Here is a 14,902-nt window from a genome sequence, read left to right as displayed (position 1 = left end):
ACAATTTATCAAAATAATGCAATCTTCATTTCTACATTATGAAGTCACTGTGGTGATAACCTTTTACACCTTTATTTCCAATATGATTTTAACTATCTTTCACCTTATTTTTAAAGCTCTTTTTAAAACTTAGATTTTGGGGGCAAAAAATGCATAAAACCGCACACACTGTTGCAGTTATGAGACTACATCTTTCAAAAAAATAATGATTCAATGCTTATATTTACGTTTTATAACATTCATTCCCTTTTCGTAAATATAATTTATTTTATTAAATATCTGCCTTATTCAACGAGTAATGCGCAATTAGCGGAAGAGCCACTGGAACAGTCGAATTATGCTGACAAAAATAGTGCACAGCGTTTTAGATTTTAATAACACAGTTTTATTTTTCATTCTGTAATTAGATGAATTTACTTTTGGTGTACTAAGAAAATAATTAATTGAATTCATTTAACCGTTAAAAAATATTTACATCAATGAAATAATAATCAGCGTAAGTATAATATCAGATCGTGATCCGGTTTGAAGTCGCGAGGAAAGTCAGTCATGTTCACCGAGAAATAATGAAGAAGACTGAATGTATTCATTCGCACCAGATTTGGTGATTGGGTCTTCTGTGTTATACGTAAATATCACTCAAATCTATCAATGCAATGTAATAGGGGGAAAGAAAGTAAATGTAAATATACGGATATACGGATCCGGAAACCAGAGCGTGGTGATTTGTAAAAATAGGATTACACTGTAAAAAAAAAACAGTATCAAGAAAGAAAAGTCGATAAGTGTATAATAAAGTGGGTTTTTTTTCTTGAACTGTCCTTCCTGTTTTGAAGGTACATTTGTTATAATTTTGAAAAGCCTCAATCAACTACTTAAATCAACTTAAAGGAAACTATACACAAAAGAACAACAAAGCTGAACTTTGCCGCGGTTGAAAAAAAGAAAGAATATAAATGCATGTCCCCTTGCTTTTACTTAGTGAACATGAAGTGGCTTAAATGTTAGATAACACAGAATGGAAAGCTCGGAGTACTAGTAATTAATTCAGATATCTAATTGATTTGTTTTATTTATATACTACATACAAACAGGACAGGATTAACAGGGCTATTTCGTCGTGTTTCGGGTTTTTTGTTTAATTCTGTATGTTTGTTTCGCCCTTCTGTACAAGTCTAAACTTTCAAATTACCCTTTTGGGCACTCGCACTCATAATAATAACAAATAGATGTTATTATAAGCTCCCCGTTCTAATCATTGCTATACGTGTTAATCGAGCTATCTTATTGCTATACATTTTAATCAAGCTATCTTATTGCTATACACGTTAATCAAGCTATCTTAAATGTTTGTCTCTGATAATGGCGTGTTCCTGCGCTAGAAAGCTTCTCTGGATTTGTCGATTGAACACTTTATTAACACCATGACACAAATAAGAATTCAACAACATGCAAATATTCAATATATTTTATTTCAAGTGTCAAAAGAACCAAGCAACTAACAAGTTATATTAACCGAAATAATATAAATAAGACAGTTTATTTTTGTTTGCACTTATTGTGTTGGGAGATGCAAACAAATATACTTGAATGTTTGATTTATTTGTTGATTTACTGAGTCTTATTTGTTCTTTTACAATAAAACCCTAGGTGATTTTGAATAAAGCAACTAATAAGTAATATTAACCAAAATATTAAATATAAGACAGTTTATTTTTGTTTGCCCTTATTTGGTCGGGAGAGGCAAACAAATATACTTGAATGTTTGATTTATTTTTTGATCTTTTAAGATAAAACCCTAGGTTATTTTGAATCTGGTCATTTTTTAATTGAATTAGCATGTTAACGTTTCCACCAATAAAGACACAGTCCCGCCGATCCGACTGCTAAAGCTGTTGTAACGGATACACACTTCAGAAACCCCCCGACTGACGGTAGGTTTCTCTCCCAAAACGTGCTCTCAAACGGACGGGCTCTCACAAGCTGTGACGAGAGAACAAAAACCTCGTTATATATGATACCAGTACCGATACACATGCATGATTTTAAATTCATTTTTATCTCGATACGTACAGTATTCTCTTCTTCGTCTTGCCAAATTTCATATTTGGGAATTTTTTCCATGTCAAATAAAATCTAGAAAAAAAGCATATTTAGAACGATGTCCGCCATCTTGATCATTAACAATGACAGCAGTTAGACGACGGCGGATGTCTGGTCACTACTTTTACCTCTCTGGCCGCCCTCTCCCCGGCCTGGACCGCCCCCTCCATGTACCCCGACCACTGGGTGGCTGTCTCTGTCCCCGCGAAATATAAATTACCAACGGGTCTTCTTATTTCTCTGTAAAAACAAATACATCGTATTTGTTTATTAAGTTGTAACAAGGGATTATTCAAGAGTTACAAAAATAGTATGTAAAATAAATTGCAAAGTTGTGAAACAAATAATATCTTACTCGCCGAAGTTGGTCAGGAATCCCGGGGGCATCATGGCTGTGTAACAACCCCCAGACCACTGTTCCCCGAGCCAGTTCTTCTCTTCATAGTGTATTGGCTTTAAAAGACAATGATTAAAAAATAACATCGATCTTTTAAAAAAAAACCTCTTAGCTATAACACTACATTAAGCTACATGTATACACTTTTTAAATACAACACCACAACATAGCGTTTCCAATTTTTTGTTAAATTGCTTATATCAATCAATTTGGTTTAATATCATCAGATCTCAGTGGTTAAAGTATCGGGCTTGTGAGCCGTACATTATGAGTTGGAATCCGCCTGGGCCTTTTGTTCATATTTCCTGAATGACATTTTTGAAAATCATTATTTTTTTTACCCAAACTGCAGATTTCATCTATCGCATTTGAGTATTTCTTGCTGATTTTAAAAACTTTTTCAAGATGTAGCGAAACACCTTAGCCCCATTTTAACAAGACCTTGTACATTTGATAGGACGTAACTATTTTTTTTTTTGCGTGAACACAAGTTAAAAATGACACTGCTTTCAAGTGAAATACTAGTATGCACCAATTGCGTAGTCTTAGCTCAAAAGAGAGCCAAATTGTGTTATTTCGAAGAGCTGAGTGGCCAGCAATGAAATACACATGCAGGTCAACGTCACTTTGCTGTTTGACACAACTACCCAAAGTCGAAGCTCTTGTAATAATGGTTCTAATTAAGACATCTGTGAATTATTTACGAACAAGTTACTCTGCGTAGAGTATAAGAAGAGTAAAGAGTGTTACACTTATTTTAAAAACTTAATCAAATTGCAGCATATATAAGTAAAACTATCATAAAGTTATTTAAAATTCAGAACCCCTGTAATAGCGCTTTTCATATATGTATATGAAAGCTGCCTCTATATTTCTCATTCAAGTACATAGCTTTACTTTAGATATAAAAGATTATACATAAACCTACATGTAACGCTTCGTCTGATTTGAAGACTTTAGCATACAGACGACATATACTCTCTTTTTTCTCTTCCGGTGTCATAGAAACAAAACGTTTTGCCTTATCTGCAAGAACAAATCTACAAGCGACAGAAACCAGAGATAAATAATGAGTAAATGAATTAAGTAAATATATACATGTAAATCGGAGTCATGTGATATTACATCTGTACCCACCCCATTAACGCTGGGTGACTTCCGTCATGCTTCGTATCATCCAATGTGAATTCAACTATGGCTGCATCATCGTCTATTGCAGTGGACCCACAATAACCTTAAAAAGACGGTCTTGTTGAAAACAATAACGTTTGTCCTAAAGATTCTATCTCTGTATTCAAAAACAGTTCTGTTGACTTGCCTTTCTCCTTCCAAAAAGGGGTCTTGTAGTAGCAAAATGTTTTGATGACGGAACCCATCGGGATTCTTTGTATTAATTGATTCCTGAGACTTGGCAAGGGAGGGTCATATGTGATCTTATTTTGTAAAGGTAGCGGAGAGGCAATGATGACACGTTTAGCCTAAAATTCATTTTCTTTAAAAATCAGATCAAATGGGGGGGAAAAATGAAAACATAATTTCAACTTTTATTTGTTTCCTTAAGAACATAAGTATATATATAGTGATCTATTTTTCGTGTAGTGATTTTTAGGTTACCCTGAATTGTTGTCCACCAGTAACGGACACCGTCACTCCATCAGTTGTCTGGCTTATATGGCACACAGGGTGACTCAGGAGGACTCGGTCTGAAAATACCGGCACACGGTATTTTTATGAATGTAAGAAATATTTCTACATAAGCCTTCTAATTTTGGGTTGTATACTTAACATTAAACTCAAAATACGCACCGTTGCCCAGCTTTTCGGCAATTCTTTTGCTGATTTGTTGTGAGCCGCCAACAAACTTTCTCTCCTGAAACATTATCTTCAACAGTATATATATGTATACCGGTATTGATGTGCAGTATACACACTATATATATATATATATATATATATATATATATATATATATATATATATATATATATATATATATATATATATATATATATATATATATATATATATATATATATATATAATTTGCTAAATACTAACTAGAGTATATCATATATAGGACGATTAATCAATTCAGACGGTTACAATATTAATAACTGGATAGTGTCTGGTTTAAGTAAAGACCCAGAATAATAATACCTGTGCCCCATTCTCAGTAGCATGTATGCGCTGTGTGCCCCCACAGAGTTTAATATAAAACAGCACCCACAACAGGGACACTTCATAGGGTTCCGCTGATACATTCACATTCACATACTGTCGTGCAATTGTCATGCATTCTCTAAGCAAAGCAAAAAATAAAGGGAGAGATATTTGAAATATACTGGCATGCATGCTAATTTCGAATAATGACATTCTTCAAAATGCAGTTAATTTTTTTTTAGAAAGGAATATGTAAGCGTAACATGCAAACAAACAAAAAAAATACAAACACTACACCTGATTAGCCGTAGCAATTGAATACCAAATAAAATCAAAGTACATAAATACTGACGGGAGTTGATTATATCAATTATTATTTATTTTAAAATCAACGATATGTTACTTTGCTTGGCAAGTAGTTTATAACCTGTGTTTGAGTTACGCATAATTTTATAATATGAATTCTTGGACTTTTCCGACGAGAATTTCGAGAAAACCCCGTATGAATAGTGTTGTGTAATAATTTAAGAGAGAATTGATTCCATCAAACTATGTATAAGTAATCGAAATATTCCAAAAATTGTATGGATCCAAGCAATAATGAACTCTAGTCTCGTTCAACCAGATGCTCGGCTCTCCCACAAGCAAGAGAACGTTGTACATCAGGTCAAGTGATAGCTTAATGACTCGACCTCTAAATATAAAATGACTCTCTGCTTGTCGTCAATTTACGGAGACAGCCGATGGTTGAACGAGACTATATTGAACTCTGGCGTATGAATACATACGACTGCAAAAAATATCTAAATTGTTCGTACTATTTAACATCTGACTATTTTCAAGGTGTTCATAAATAAATTTCATAAAACACAATGCTTCAAGATACATTACCTCGAATTTATGGATTATTTTCAAAAACTAAATCTTGTCACCGCTGATGATTTGTGCTTAGGTCCAAACACTGTTTCAGTTTCGGTTTGCCAGAGTGATTAAAAATCAACTCCCAAAAAAGATAATCTTGAATTTTGAAAAGTTAGAAAAACATTTACTGCTGAAGGAATTAAAAGCAAAAGCTATTAAAAAAAATGGAAGCGTTGAATAGCTCAAGAAAGTGATGCATGAATTGTCATAATGGTAAATGAAAGAATACAACACTAGCCACTTCACACCTATAGTCTGTCTCAGGATATTCTTGATTCATTTTTTGCTCAATTACTCGATATTTATAAATACCTCAGAGTTCAAACAATGTTCATTCAAAAGAATGAAAAATGTCCAAAGTCTCTGCGCTGAAACGCCCCTTTAGTTTTATTATCAGATTTCAATACATGGCTAAAATATGTGATGTCTATGGGGATTTTGTATTGAAGCAGGCCCGGATGATAACGTTGAAAAATTGCACAAGGTATTCCGAGTGACTTCCGAATGGAGAAAACGTACAAACATTTCCCTTTATAAATCTCCGTAAGAAATCTGTTTTCGTTCCTGTGAATTTTTCCTTGTGAAAAATGATATTACGTCAATGAAGATATCTTGGGAATTTTCCAATTAATCACTTCTTTCACATGTATGTGTATTTTTATTAAAAATTGGCAAAATGTGCCGCATGAATATCCTGGGACAGACTATAACCATGGATTTCAGAAACTCACAAAGCTGAACTGTCTCAAATGACTTTACTGTGTCAATTTCTTCTGGGGGGTTTTCTTGTCTTTTGTTTGTTTGTTTGTTTGTTTGATTTAGGGATGTAGAGCGTACAACGTTGTGGAGACACAATAGATCTCAAATATTACTTCAATTAAATAGGTAGTTATTCACTAGCAGGCGTTACTTCCTGTTGGCCGCCATATTGTAGGTACAGCCTTCATTACTGAACCATTTTCAACTGTCCTTCTAGGTATTTTGATATACACAGCACTGTTTTTATGACGAATATTTTTTAGAACGTCTATTAATTTGTACAGTTTTGGTGAAATTGTTTCGATATCCCCCTATAAAATTCTGCCATACATGCTTAAATTTGGTTGCTTAAAAGAGGAAAATTCAATGGCTTTCTCCATAAGATGGCGGCCAAGGGAAATAACTTTAAGGGAGAGCATGTAATATCAGAATTACAACAGTATTACAATAACTTCAATAAAAATTATTCTATGTCCGGACATTACAGAGTTTGATGAAAATGATGTAATGTAGAAAAGTTCTACTTAGCAAAATAATTTGGACAACAATTGACGAATGATGCCTATAGAAAAAAATCATTGGCAATAGTGTAATTAGTTTAGAAAACGGCGAATGTGAAATTTGGTTGAAAAAGTGTCCACCAAATTAAAAATCGTGATGAACAAAGTAAATGTAAGACAAAATTAAACCATGCATAAATTGTGTACAGTTTTAAGCTATATGTACAAAAACAAACACACTCTTTGCATTACGGACACGCACCTGTCCGCCATTTGTTGTTGAGAAAATTCGCTTTTGTCCGCCACAACATTTGATATACCACAGAAACCAAAGTACTGAGGCTTCATAGGGCTCCGAAGTGACGTTTACATTGACGAAGGTTTTACAGAAGCGGTAGATTTGTCTAAAATTGTTCAAAAAGAAAACAAATGACCTTGAGCATTTATAGCGATTTTTCAAAAATTAGCCATGACAAAGCTATATAAAATTTTTATGTTTAATAATGTGATCATTCCGTTCGCTCGTCCGTCCGTTAAAAATTGGCTTGTCTTAAGAATTGAATGTTTTTTTTAGGTCCTATTACACGCCAATTGGTGCAGACAAATTGAATAATTTTTTTTGTTCTTGGCACCATTTGTCGCTTATCGTGGGTTTTTGTGTTCCGAAGGTCACGGTAAAAGCAAATTGTTATATTAAATTCCTTTTTTAAACATTTCACTTTGTCTGATGTTTGTGCAGGTCTTATATTATTGTTAGTATACTGTGGAATCATTATTGTTCGTGGGGGACCAGTGTTCGTGGCTTTCGTGGGTAACCCTTGTCCACAAAGTTACATCCTCACTAACGTATATACAGTGTATAAGGAATTGCTGAAATCCCCATTATGCCACCAACGACGTTACGTCCCCATGAACCAGGAGTATTTTGCTCAGTGTTTAAAAATCCATTTATATTTTATCCATTTCCTTTGAGATTGTCACCATTTGAATAAATCATCTTTTATTAGAAAAAAAAAATGAAGAAGCGGGATCTCAATCTGTTATTATGAAAATTATATTTGATAGTACAATTTGCCATGCCTTTTTACCCATAGATTTCTATATTTTTTCATGTAATCACTCGTGCTGCTTTGCTTTATCAGCGTGTTTTGTGTTATTATAAGGGAACATTATTCCTGAGCTCTGGTGACAAATGATCTGCATTTTAGAATAGTGCAACGTTTTGTTTGTTCGGTAAACGTGTGTTATACGCAAGGTATACAAACCACCGAGTCTTGCTTACTTGGTCCAAACATTTTTGTCAAGAAATTGCTGCATGGTCATTTGGTCCCATTCTTTGGCATGTGGGGCCCTCCAAGGGGCATCGGGAGGAATCTAGGAAGATATACATGCAATACAATATGCAATACAAGTATCAGAAAGAAGAACGATTGTTATTTGAAGAATGTTTAAAATGTTATATATACCTCTTCACCCATTTTATCCAAAAGTCTGAAAAAATTATTCATGTCCAAATACTCGAAAAACCCACTTGCTGGGGAAAAGGCGCCGTGGTACCTCTTGGATTTCCCCTGAAGTCGACGAACAATAGAGTAACAATAATACTTTCATAGAAAGGTCGTACAGTGATTTATACAAAGTACTGTAAACCAACTTTTATTCGCGTGCGAGAATTTTTCGCGAGGGTTTGCAAGACCTCATAATCGCGAATAATTCTCGCCTGTCCTATTGGTGTAATAAAAGACAGGTGTGGATAAGGATTAGTCACGAAAATGTAGTCGCCGCGAACCAGTTTGTTTCAGGTTAATCGCAAAACAAAGTTGTCGCGAATATCGTATATCCGGTTTTTTCGCATGTCACAAAATTTGCGAAAGTGGGGAAAATCAGTAACATTTTTTATTTGTGTCAGTCATTTTTTGCTGTTTCTAAAGTTTCTTATAGAAAAAGATACAGGATATAATTTCTGCGTATTCAATTATTTGCAAAAATTAGATCAACGCGAAAATTACCGGATATACGGTAATACTTGGTTTACAGTAAATTCGGCACTCAGTAATTCGGTTTTTTTTTCACAATTCTTGTGGTTGCATACCTTAGTGTAAAACACCAGGTCTTCCACTTCATTGGTAAAATAAGTTTTAATCCCGAATTCATCCGCCAGACGCAGGAGTCTGTTCTGTGTTGGACCAACATAGGCTCCGCCCAAATCAACATAGCCAACATGAGAGTTCTAAAGACAACAAAAACCAACTTGCCGTTCAATTATCCCATGATACACTGTGGGTTCACTTATATTCGTGGTCATCATTTTTTCGTGGGTAAAATAAAGGTACAGTTATGGAAATACGTTAAACAATGGTCTGGTGAATAAAATCTATTGTTACGATGATTATTCCGATGATCATTTAGTTTTGTTGACGTTTCATCAATGAAATCATCGAAACAATGATTAAGTTGAAACAAATTGCGTTGCAAATCAAATGATTTTTGGTTGAAAAAGTGTCCAACAAACAGTTTAACAGTTCTAGCTTAAATTAGATTTTTTTAAGGTTAAGAGTATATAGTGTTTGAGGTTAAAAAAATAGAATATATCACATGAATACAAACATTTATCTAAATATAGAAACAAAATTTAATACATGTACAACGGTTGATCAAAAAAAAGTGTCACACTTTTCCACAAGGGTTGATCCAAAAGTAGTGTCACACTTTTCAACAAGGGTTGATCCAAAAGTAGTGACACACTATGCACCGCGTTTCACACTGCCGCTGTACTGTATAAAATGATGAATCAAAATTTTTCTTATCAAAATTTTAATTTGAAGTAAAATTTTGATTAAATTTCGTTAAAAACATAACAAGATATTGATGTTTAAAAGATTATATAACTGACATCGCTGCGTCAGGAATTTATGTCTTTTTTGTATTTATTTATAAATTACATACCACAATTTTATCGCATCTGTGACATTACTTTTGGATCAACCCTCGTACTTTTCAATTTTACCACAGTGCCCCATCAGAATGAACGGATGACGACAAATAAGATATTTTGGATGTGGGCGTATACTAACGTGCTCTGTAAGTGTCCGCCCACCCACTCTGTCACGTGCTTCAAGCACCAACACATCCAGTCCTGTCTCTTGTAAAAGCTTAGCAGCCGCCAAACCTAAAATGATATCAGTACATGCATCTCCCATCTAATCTCTTCGTATCAGAAGTACTGGTTAATTACATCATATCAAACTACGACGAAATAAATGTCCAATAATACGTACATGTAGATATGCTGTAAAGTACTAGTAAATGCTGGGTTCAATGACAAGGGCAATTAAATTGACAACGATATTATTAAGATTTTAAGTGTTTGCAGTTGGTGGCTGAAGAATCGTGCATTTGGTGGGCTTTATATGTCAATTACACATCTATCAGACAAAAGATTAAAGTACTTATTATGTACATTGTAAAATTTCAACCAATCACCTTCACCAACCCTAGTCGTTTGGAGGAAATGCTATTTAGTGATAATTCGACATATCCAAAGGTCGTTTTTTGATAAGGATTCTATTTAGAACCATTTTAACAAGACCTTGAACTTTCAGTATTATGTAATAGTGAAAAAAGCTGGTTTGAAGTGAAATATACACAGATTGCGTAGTCTTAGCTCAAAAGCCAGACAAATCTTGTTGATTTCAATGAGCTATGTCCGAGTGGTCAGCAATGAAAAGACAGGGCAACGTCACATTGCTTGTTGACACAATTACCCAAAGTCCAAGCTCCTGTTAAAGTGGTTCTATTAATTAGCGATTCCTTTATAGTACTTGCTTGTAATAGACACAGTACAAATTCTATAGGACCCCTGGAAGCGGTAGAAATATTGATAAGACGTTTTCTTAAGACCCTTGCATTGATTTGGCCTTTCTTGAGTTGATTGTAACGAGGAAAAGAAAAAAAAACCATCATGTCTTCCACTCAAGTCAGCATTATCAGCTAATCGATGCATGTTCATTAATCGATGGACGACCTTAATATGCTAAATGGGCATCAGGGCAATCGCAGTTCACTATTCAATTGCATAAAAGGCAATCGGGCCTCAAATATGAATTCTAAATTTTGAATTGCGAACTGCGTTCTATCTAGAACGCAGTTCACTATTCAATTGCATATAAGGCAAGCGGGCCCCAAGTATGAATTCTAAATTTTGAATTGCGAACTGCGTTCTAGATAGAACGCAGTTCACTATTCAATTGCATATAAGGCAATCGGGCCTCAAATATGAATTCTAAATTTTGAATTGCGAACAGCGTTCTAGATAGAACGCAGTTCACTATTCAACAATTTGAATTGCGAACTGCGTTCTAGATAGAACGCAGTTCACTATTCAATTGCATATAAGGCAATCGGGCCCCAAATATGAATTCTAAATTTTGAATTGCGAACTGCGTTCTAGATAGAACGCAGTTCACTATTCAATTGCATATAAGGCAAGCGGACCCCAAATATGAATTCTAAATTTTGAATTGCGAACTGCGTTCTAGATAGAACGCAGTTCACTATTCGATTGCCGGGCATCAGCTCATACCAACTAAATATTCAGCAATCTACATCGCGTTGGAACAAACCCTTCCCTGGGCAAATCTCTAGATCAAACCTAGCATGAATTTTACATATAAGGCTTATTAACATATCTCTTTGTGCGAGCACTGCCCCCCCCCCCCCCCCATAATACGCATTGTCCGTATACTAGGTGTTTATCAAATACCATACTATGCTTATGAAACACAAACGGATATGAAATATTTATGGCAAAACATTGCAGCCAATCTTAAAGACAGTTGCAGTATAGAAAACATTTATATATAACTGTACATTGAGTATTACTTACCACTCAGACCTGCCCCTACAACAATAACATCCACCAGCTGATCTTCCTCCATAGTCATGTGTTATGTGGTCGTATAGACAGTAAAGACACGTTATCTAGAACACCTAAGCCTTCACCCAAACCGTTGTCGCAAGCTCTCCTCAGGACAATTCATACCAGACTTTGCGCCTTTAAATAGAGAAGTTGATTTTTTTTATTGATTTAATCTCTGCGTTGACACTCATATCTCTTCCTATGATATTCTAGTAGTTGAATTATCAACAGCGCTGTTCTCATATGCATATTAATATTGTATGCAAGATAACAATGTATAATTAATTACTATAATTAATTTAAGCTGCATATATCGCACTTCATGCTACAATTGTTATTTTCCTCAGTTGAATTACAAAAATGTAACACGCCAAAATTAAAAAAAAAAGTTACAAGAGGTCCACTGGTAGACATGTCAGAGAGTCTCGTGTTTGCATTTTAAGCTTCATTTTGAATTCTAAACCCTAATCTGAGACTCTTCTAACTGTTAAACCGATTTTATTATTGGATGTTTGAAAAACACTAGATCATAAACATGTGTGCGTGTGTGTGTGTGCGGGGGGGGGGGGGGGGGGGGGTAAGAGGCGGGGGAATCTCGGATTTTCTATACTTTAGCTTCAGGCGACGTATCGAACACTAGAAAGCGGGCGGAAGTTCTAATTTTAATAAGGCTGGATTTGTTCACATCTGATTTGTTTCTGTACTTTACAAACATGTAGTTCATTGATATTTCCCTCCAATTCCCATGTTGTTTACAATTTAACGAAGAAGATGGCTATAACTTAATTAAAACCCATTCCAAAAAAAAAGTCCAAAGGTATTATTGTTATCATTACTAGTATATAAATAGATCTATTATTTATGCAGAATTTTGAAATGTCAATATTGTCTTGTGTAAGAATTCACAGTTTTTAAAAAAATGCACATAGATATTTAGAAGTACGCGTATAATAAAATGCCTTTAGCTTGCGCTTAAATATAATAAGCTTTTTTTAAAATCCCGAATAGTTCTAATACTTATTGGTAATTCTTTCAAACGGTAGGTCCTGATATTGCAAATGACCCGGCAGCAAAACTGCAGGAACGTTTAGTGTTTATGGAGCGAATGTTATGTGGTGATTCTCGTATACTTCGATGATAGAAGGGTAATCAGTGTAATCGCATAAGAGCTTCTGTAGAGCTATCAGTCGACTTCCACTTCAGCACAAGTTTTGCTGCGCGATTTTGTAATAACTGCGACCGTTTTATCATTCCGGCAATCCGTACGGACGCCGTTAGCATAGTCCAGATGGCTATTAAATAAGGACTGTACTAGATGTTTACACGAGTTGTCAGTAAGGTATTGGTGAATATGGTTGTGGCCCAACACTACGATTTAATGTATTTCTTATATATGGCTAGATTGGTTCCACCCTAGGGCCTAAACCTCTGTCCCAGGGACCATCTTCATGGACATCATAACCCCTCATTTAGTTTTTCTCAAATATATAGATTTTCAGAGTTTTAATACATTTTTACGATAAAGCCATATTGGCCACACCCTAAGGCCCGAACCCCTGAACATAGGGACACGAATTTTACAATATTGGAAGAGGGCTTCATGGACATCATAACAATGTATATAGTTATTACACCACATGTGTGGGAAAAGAGAAGAAGATATTTGAAAATTATGCTTTTTTTGCATACTTGACCCCGCTTACGGCGTCCGGGGGTGGTGGGGGGGTGTTAGAACCATGAATTTCTGGTTGTAGTTTTTTTAGAAGAAGTTAAAAATGTTAAATTGTCAACGCATGATGGACGACGCACGACGACGGACAAAGACCAATTGCAATAGGTCCCCTAAAAATTATAGAAAGTGTTCTAGTATACAACCCCCTCTCCAGCAAAATCATATTTTGTTTAACTTAATCAGCGTTGATTGATGGGTAGATGTATGGACATGCATACTAAACGACTATCAAAGCAGCTGCAGCCGCCAAACCTAAAATGATATCAGTACATGCATCTCCCATCTAATCTCTTCGTATCAGAAGTACTGGTTAATTACATCATATCAAACTACGACGAAATAAATGTCCAATAATACGTACATGTAGATATGCTGTAAAGTACTAGTAAATGCTGGGTTCAATGACAAGGGCAATTAAATTGACAACGATATTATTAAGATTTTAAGTGTTTGCAGTTGGTGGCTGAAGAATCGTGCATTTGGTGGGCTTTATATGTCAATTACACATCTATCAGACAAAAGATTAAAGTACTTATTATGTACATTGTAAAATTTCAACCAATCACCTTCACCAACCCTAGTCGTTTGGAGGAAATGCTATTTAGTGATAATTCGACATATCCAAAGGTCGTTTTTTGATAAGGATTCTATTTAGAACCATTTTAACAAGACCTTGAACTTTCAGTATTATGTAATAGTGAAAAAAGCTGGTTTGAAGTGAAATATACACAGATTGCGTAGTCTTAGCTCAAAAGCCAGACAAATCTTGTTGATTTCAATGAGCTATGTCCGAGTGGTCAGCAATGAAAAGACAGGGCAACGTCACATTGCTTGTTGACACAATTACCCAAAGTCCAAGCTCCTGTTAAAGTGGTTCTATTAATTAGCGATTCCTTTATAGTACTTGCTTGTAATAGACACAGTACAAATTCTATAGGACCCCTGGAAGCGGTAGAAATATTGATAAGACGTTTTCTTAAGACCCTTGCATTGATTTGGCCTTTCTTGAGTTGATTGTAACGAGGAAAAGAAAAAAAAAACCATCATGTCTTCCACTCAAGTCAGCATTATCAGCTAATCGATGCATGTTCATTAATCGATGGACGACCTTAATATGCTAAATGGGCATCAGGGCAATCGCAGTTCACTATTCAATTGCATAAAAGGCAATCGGGCCTCAAATATGAATTCTAAATTTTGAATTGCGAACTGCGTTCTATCTAGAACGCAGTTCACTATTCAATTGCATATAAGGCAAGCGGGCCCCAAGTATGAATTCTAAATTTTGAATTGCGAACTGCGTTCTAGATAGAACGCAGTTCACTATTCAATTGCATATAAGGCAATCGGGCCTCAAATATGAATTCTAAATTTTGAATTGCGAACAGCGTTCTAGATAGAACGCAGTTCAC

At 35.1% G+C, this 14,902-nt stretch overlaps 1 protein-coding gene across 2 annotated transcripts; it reads right to left on the bottom strand.

Annotated features, from left to right (window-relative positions):
• Positions 1–1,453: 1,453 nt before the first annotated feature.
• On the bottom strand, positions 1,454–11,884 carry LOC128180904 (amine oxidase [flavin-containing]-like). 2 transcript variants are annotated; one of them, XM_052849096.1, is made up of 15 exons: positions 11,726–11,884; positions 9,915–10,009; positions 8,933–9,070; positions 8,307–8,411; positions 8,123–8,214; positions 4,658–4,799; positions 4,307–4,370; positions 4,115–4,203; positions 3,819–3,978; positions 3,638–3,734; positions 3,429–3,540; positions 2,459–2,556; positions 2,232–2,343; positions 2,074–2,136; positions 1,454–1,983 (listed from the first exon to the last, which is right to left on the bottom strand). In XM_052849096.1, the coding sequence occupies exons 1-15, from the start codon at positions 11,781–11,783 to the stop codon at positions 1,843–1,845; spliced, it is 1,566 nt and encodes a 521-aa protein (XP_052705056.1). In that variant the 5' UTR covers positions 11,784–11,884; the 3' UTR covers positions 1,454–1,842. The 2 variants fall into 2 exon arrangements, with proteins under 2 accessions (XP_052705056.1, XP_052705055.1); XM_052849095.1 differs by lacking the exon at positions 4,658–4,799 and adding an exon at positions 7,103–7,244 and having other exon boundaries at positions 11,726–11,883.
• Between the last annotated feature and the right edge of the window lie 3,018 nt (positions 11,885–14,902).

This window comes from Crassostrea angulata, chromosome 4 (assembly GCF_025612915.1).
Source record: "Crassostrea angulata isolate pt1a10 chromosome 4, ASM2561291v2, whole genome shotgun sequence".
Taxonomy (NCBI): Eukaryota; Metazoa; Mollusca; class Bivalvia; order Ostreida; family Ostreidae; genus Magallana; species Magallana angulata.
The sequence above is the reverse complement of the archived record's forward strand: the minus strand, read 5'-3'. Positions and strand labels throughout refer to the sequence as shown.

Coding starts and splice junctions, on each gene's coding strand:
- LOC128180904 (XM_052849096.1), bottom strand. CDS start 11,783: ATGACTATGGAGGAAGATCAGCTGGTGGATGTTATTGTTGTAGGGGCA. Junction 4,204..4,306: donor TGCCGAAAAGCTGGGCAACG/GTGCGTATTTTG, acceptor CGGTATTTTCAG/ACCGAGTCCTCCTGAGTCAC. Junction 2,557..3,428: donor AATCAGACGAAGCGTTACAT/GTAGGTTTATGT, acceptor TGTCTTTTAAAG/CCAATACACTATGAAGAGAA.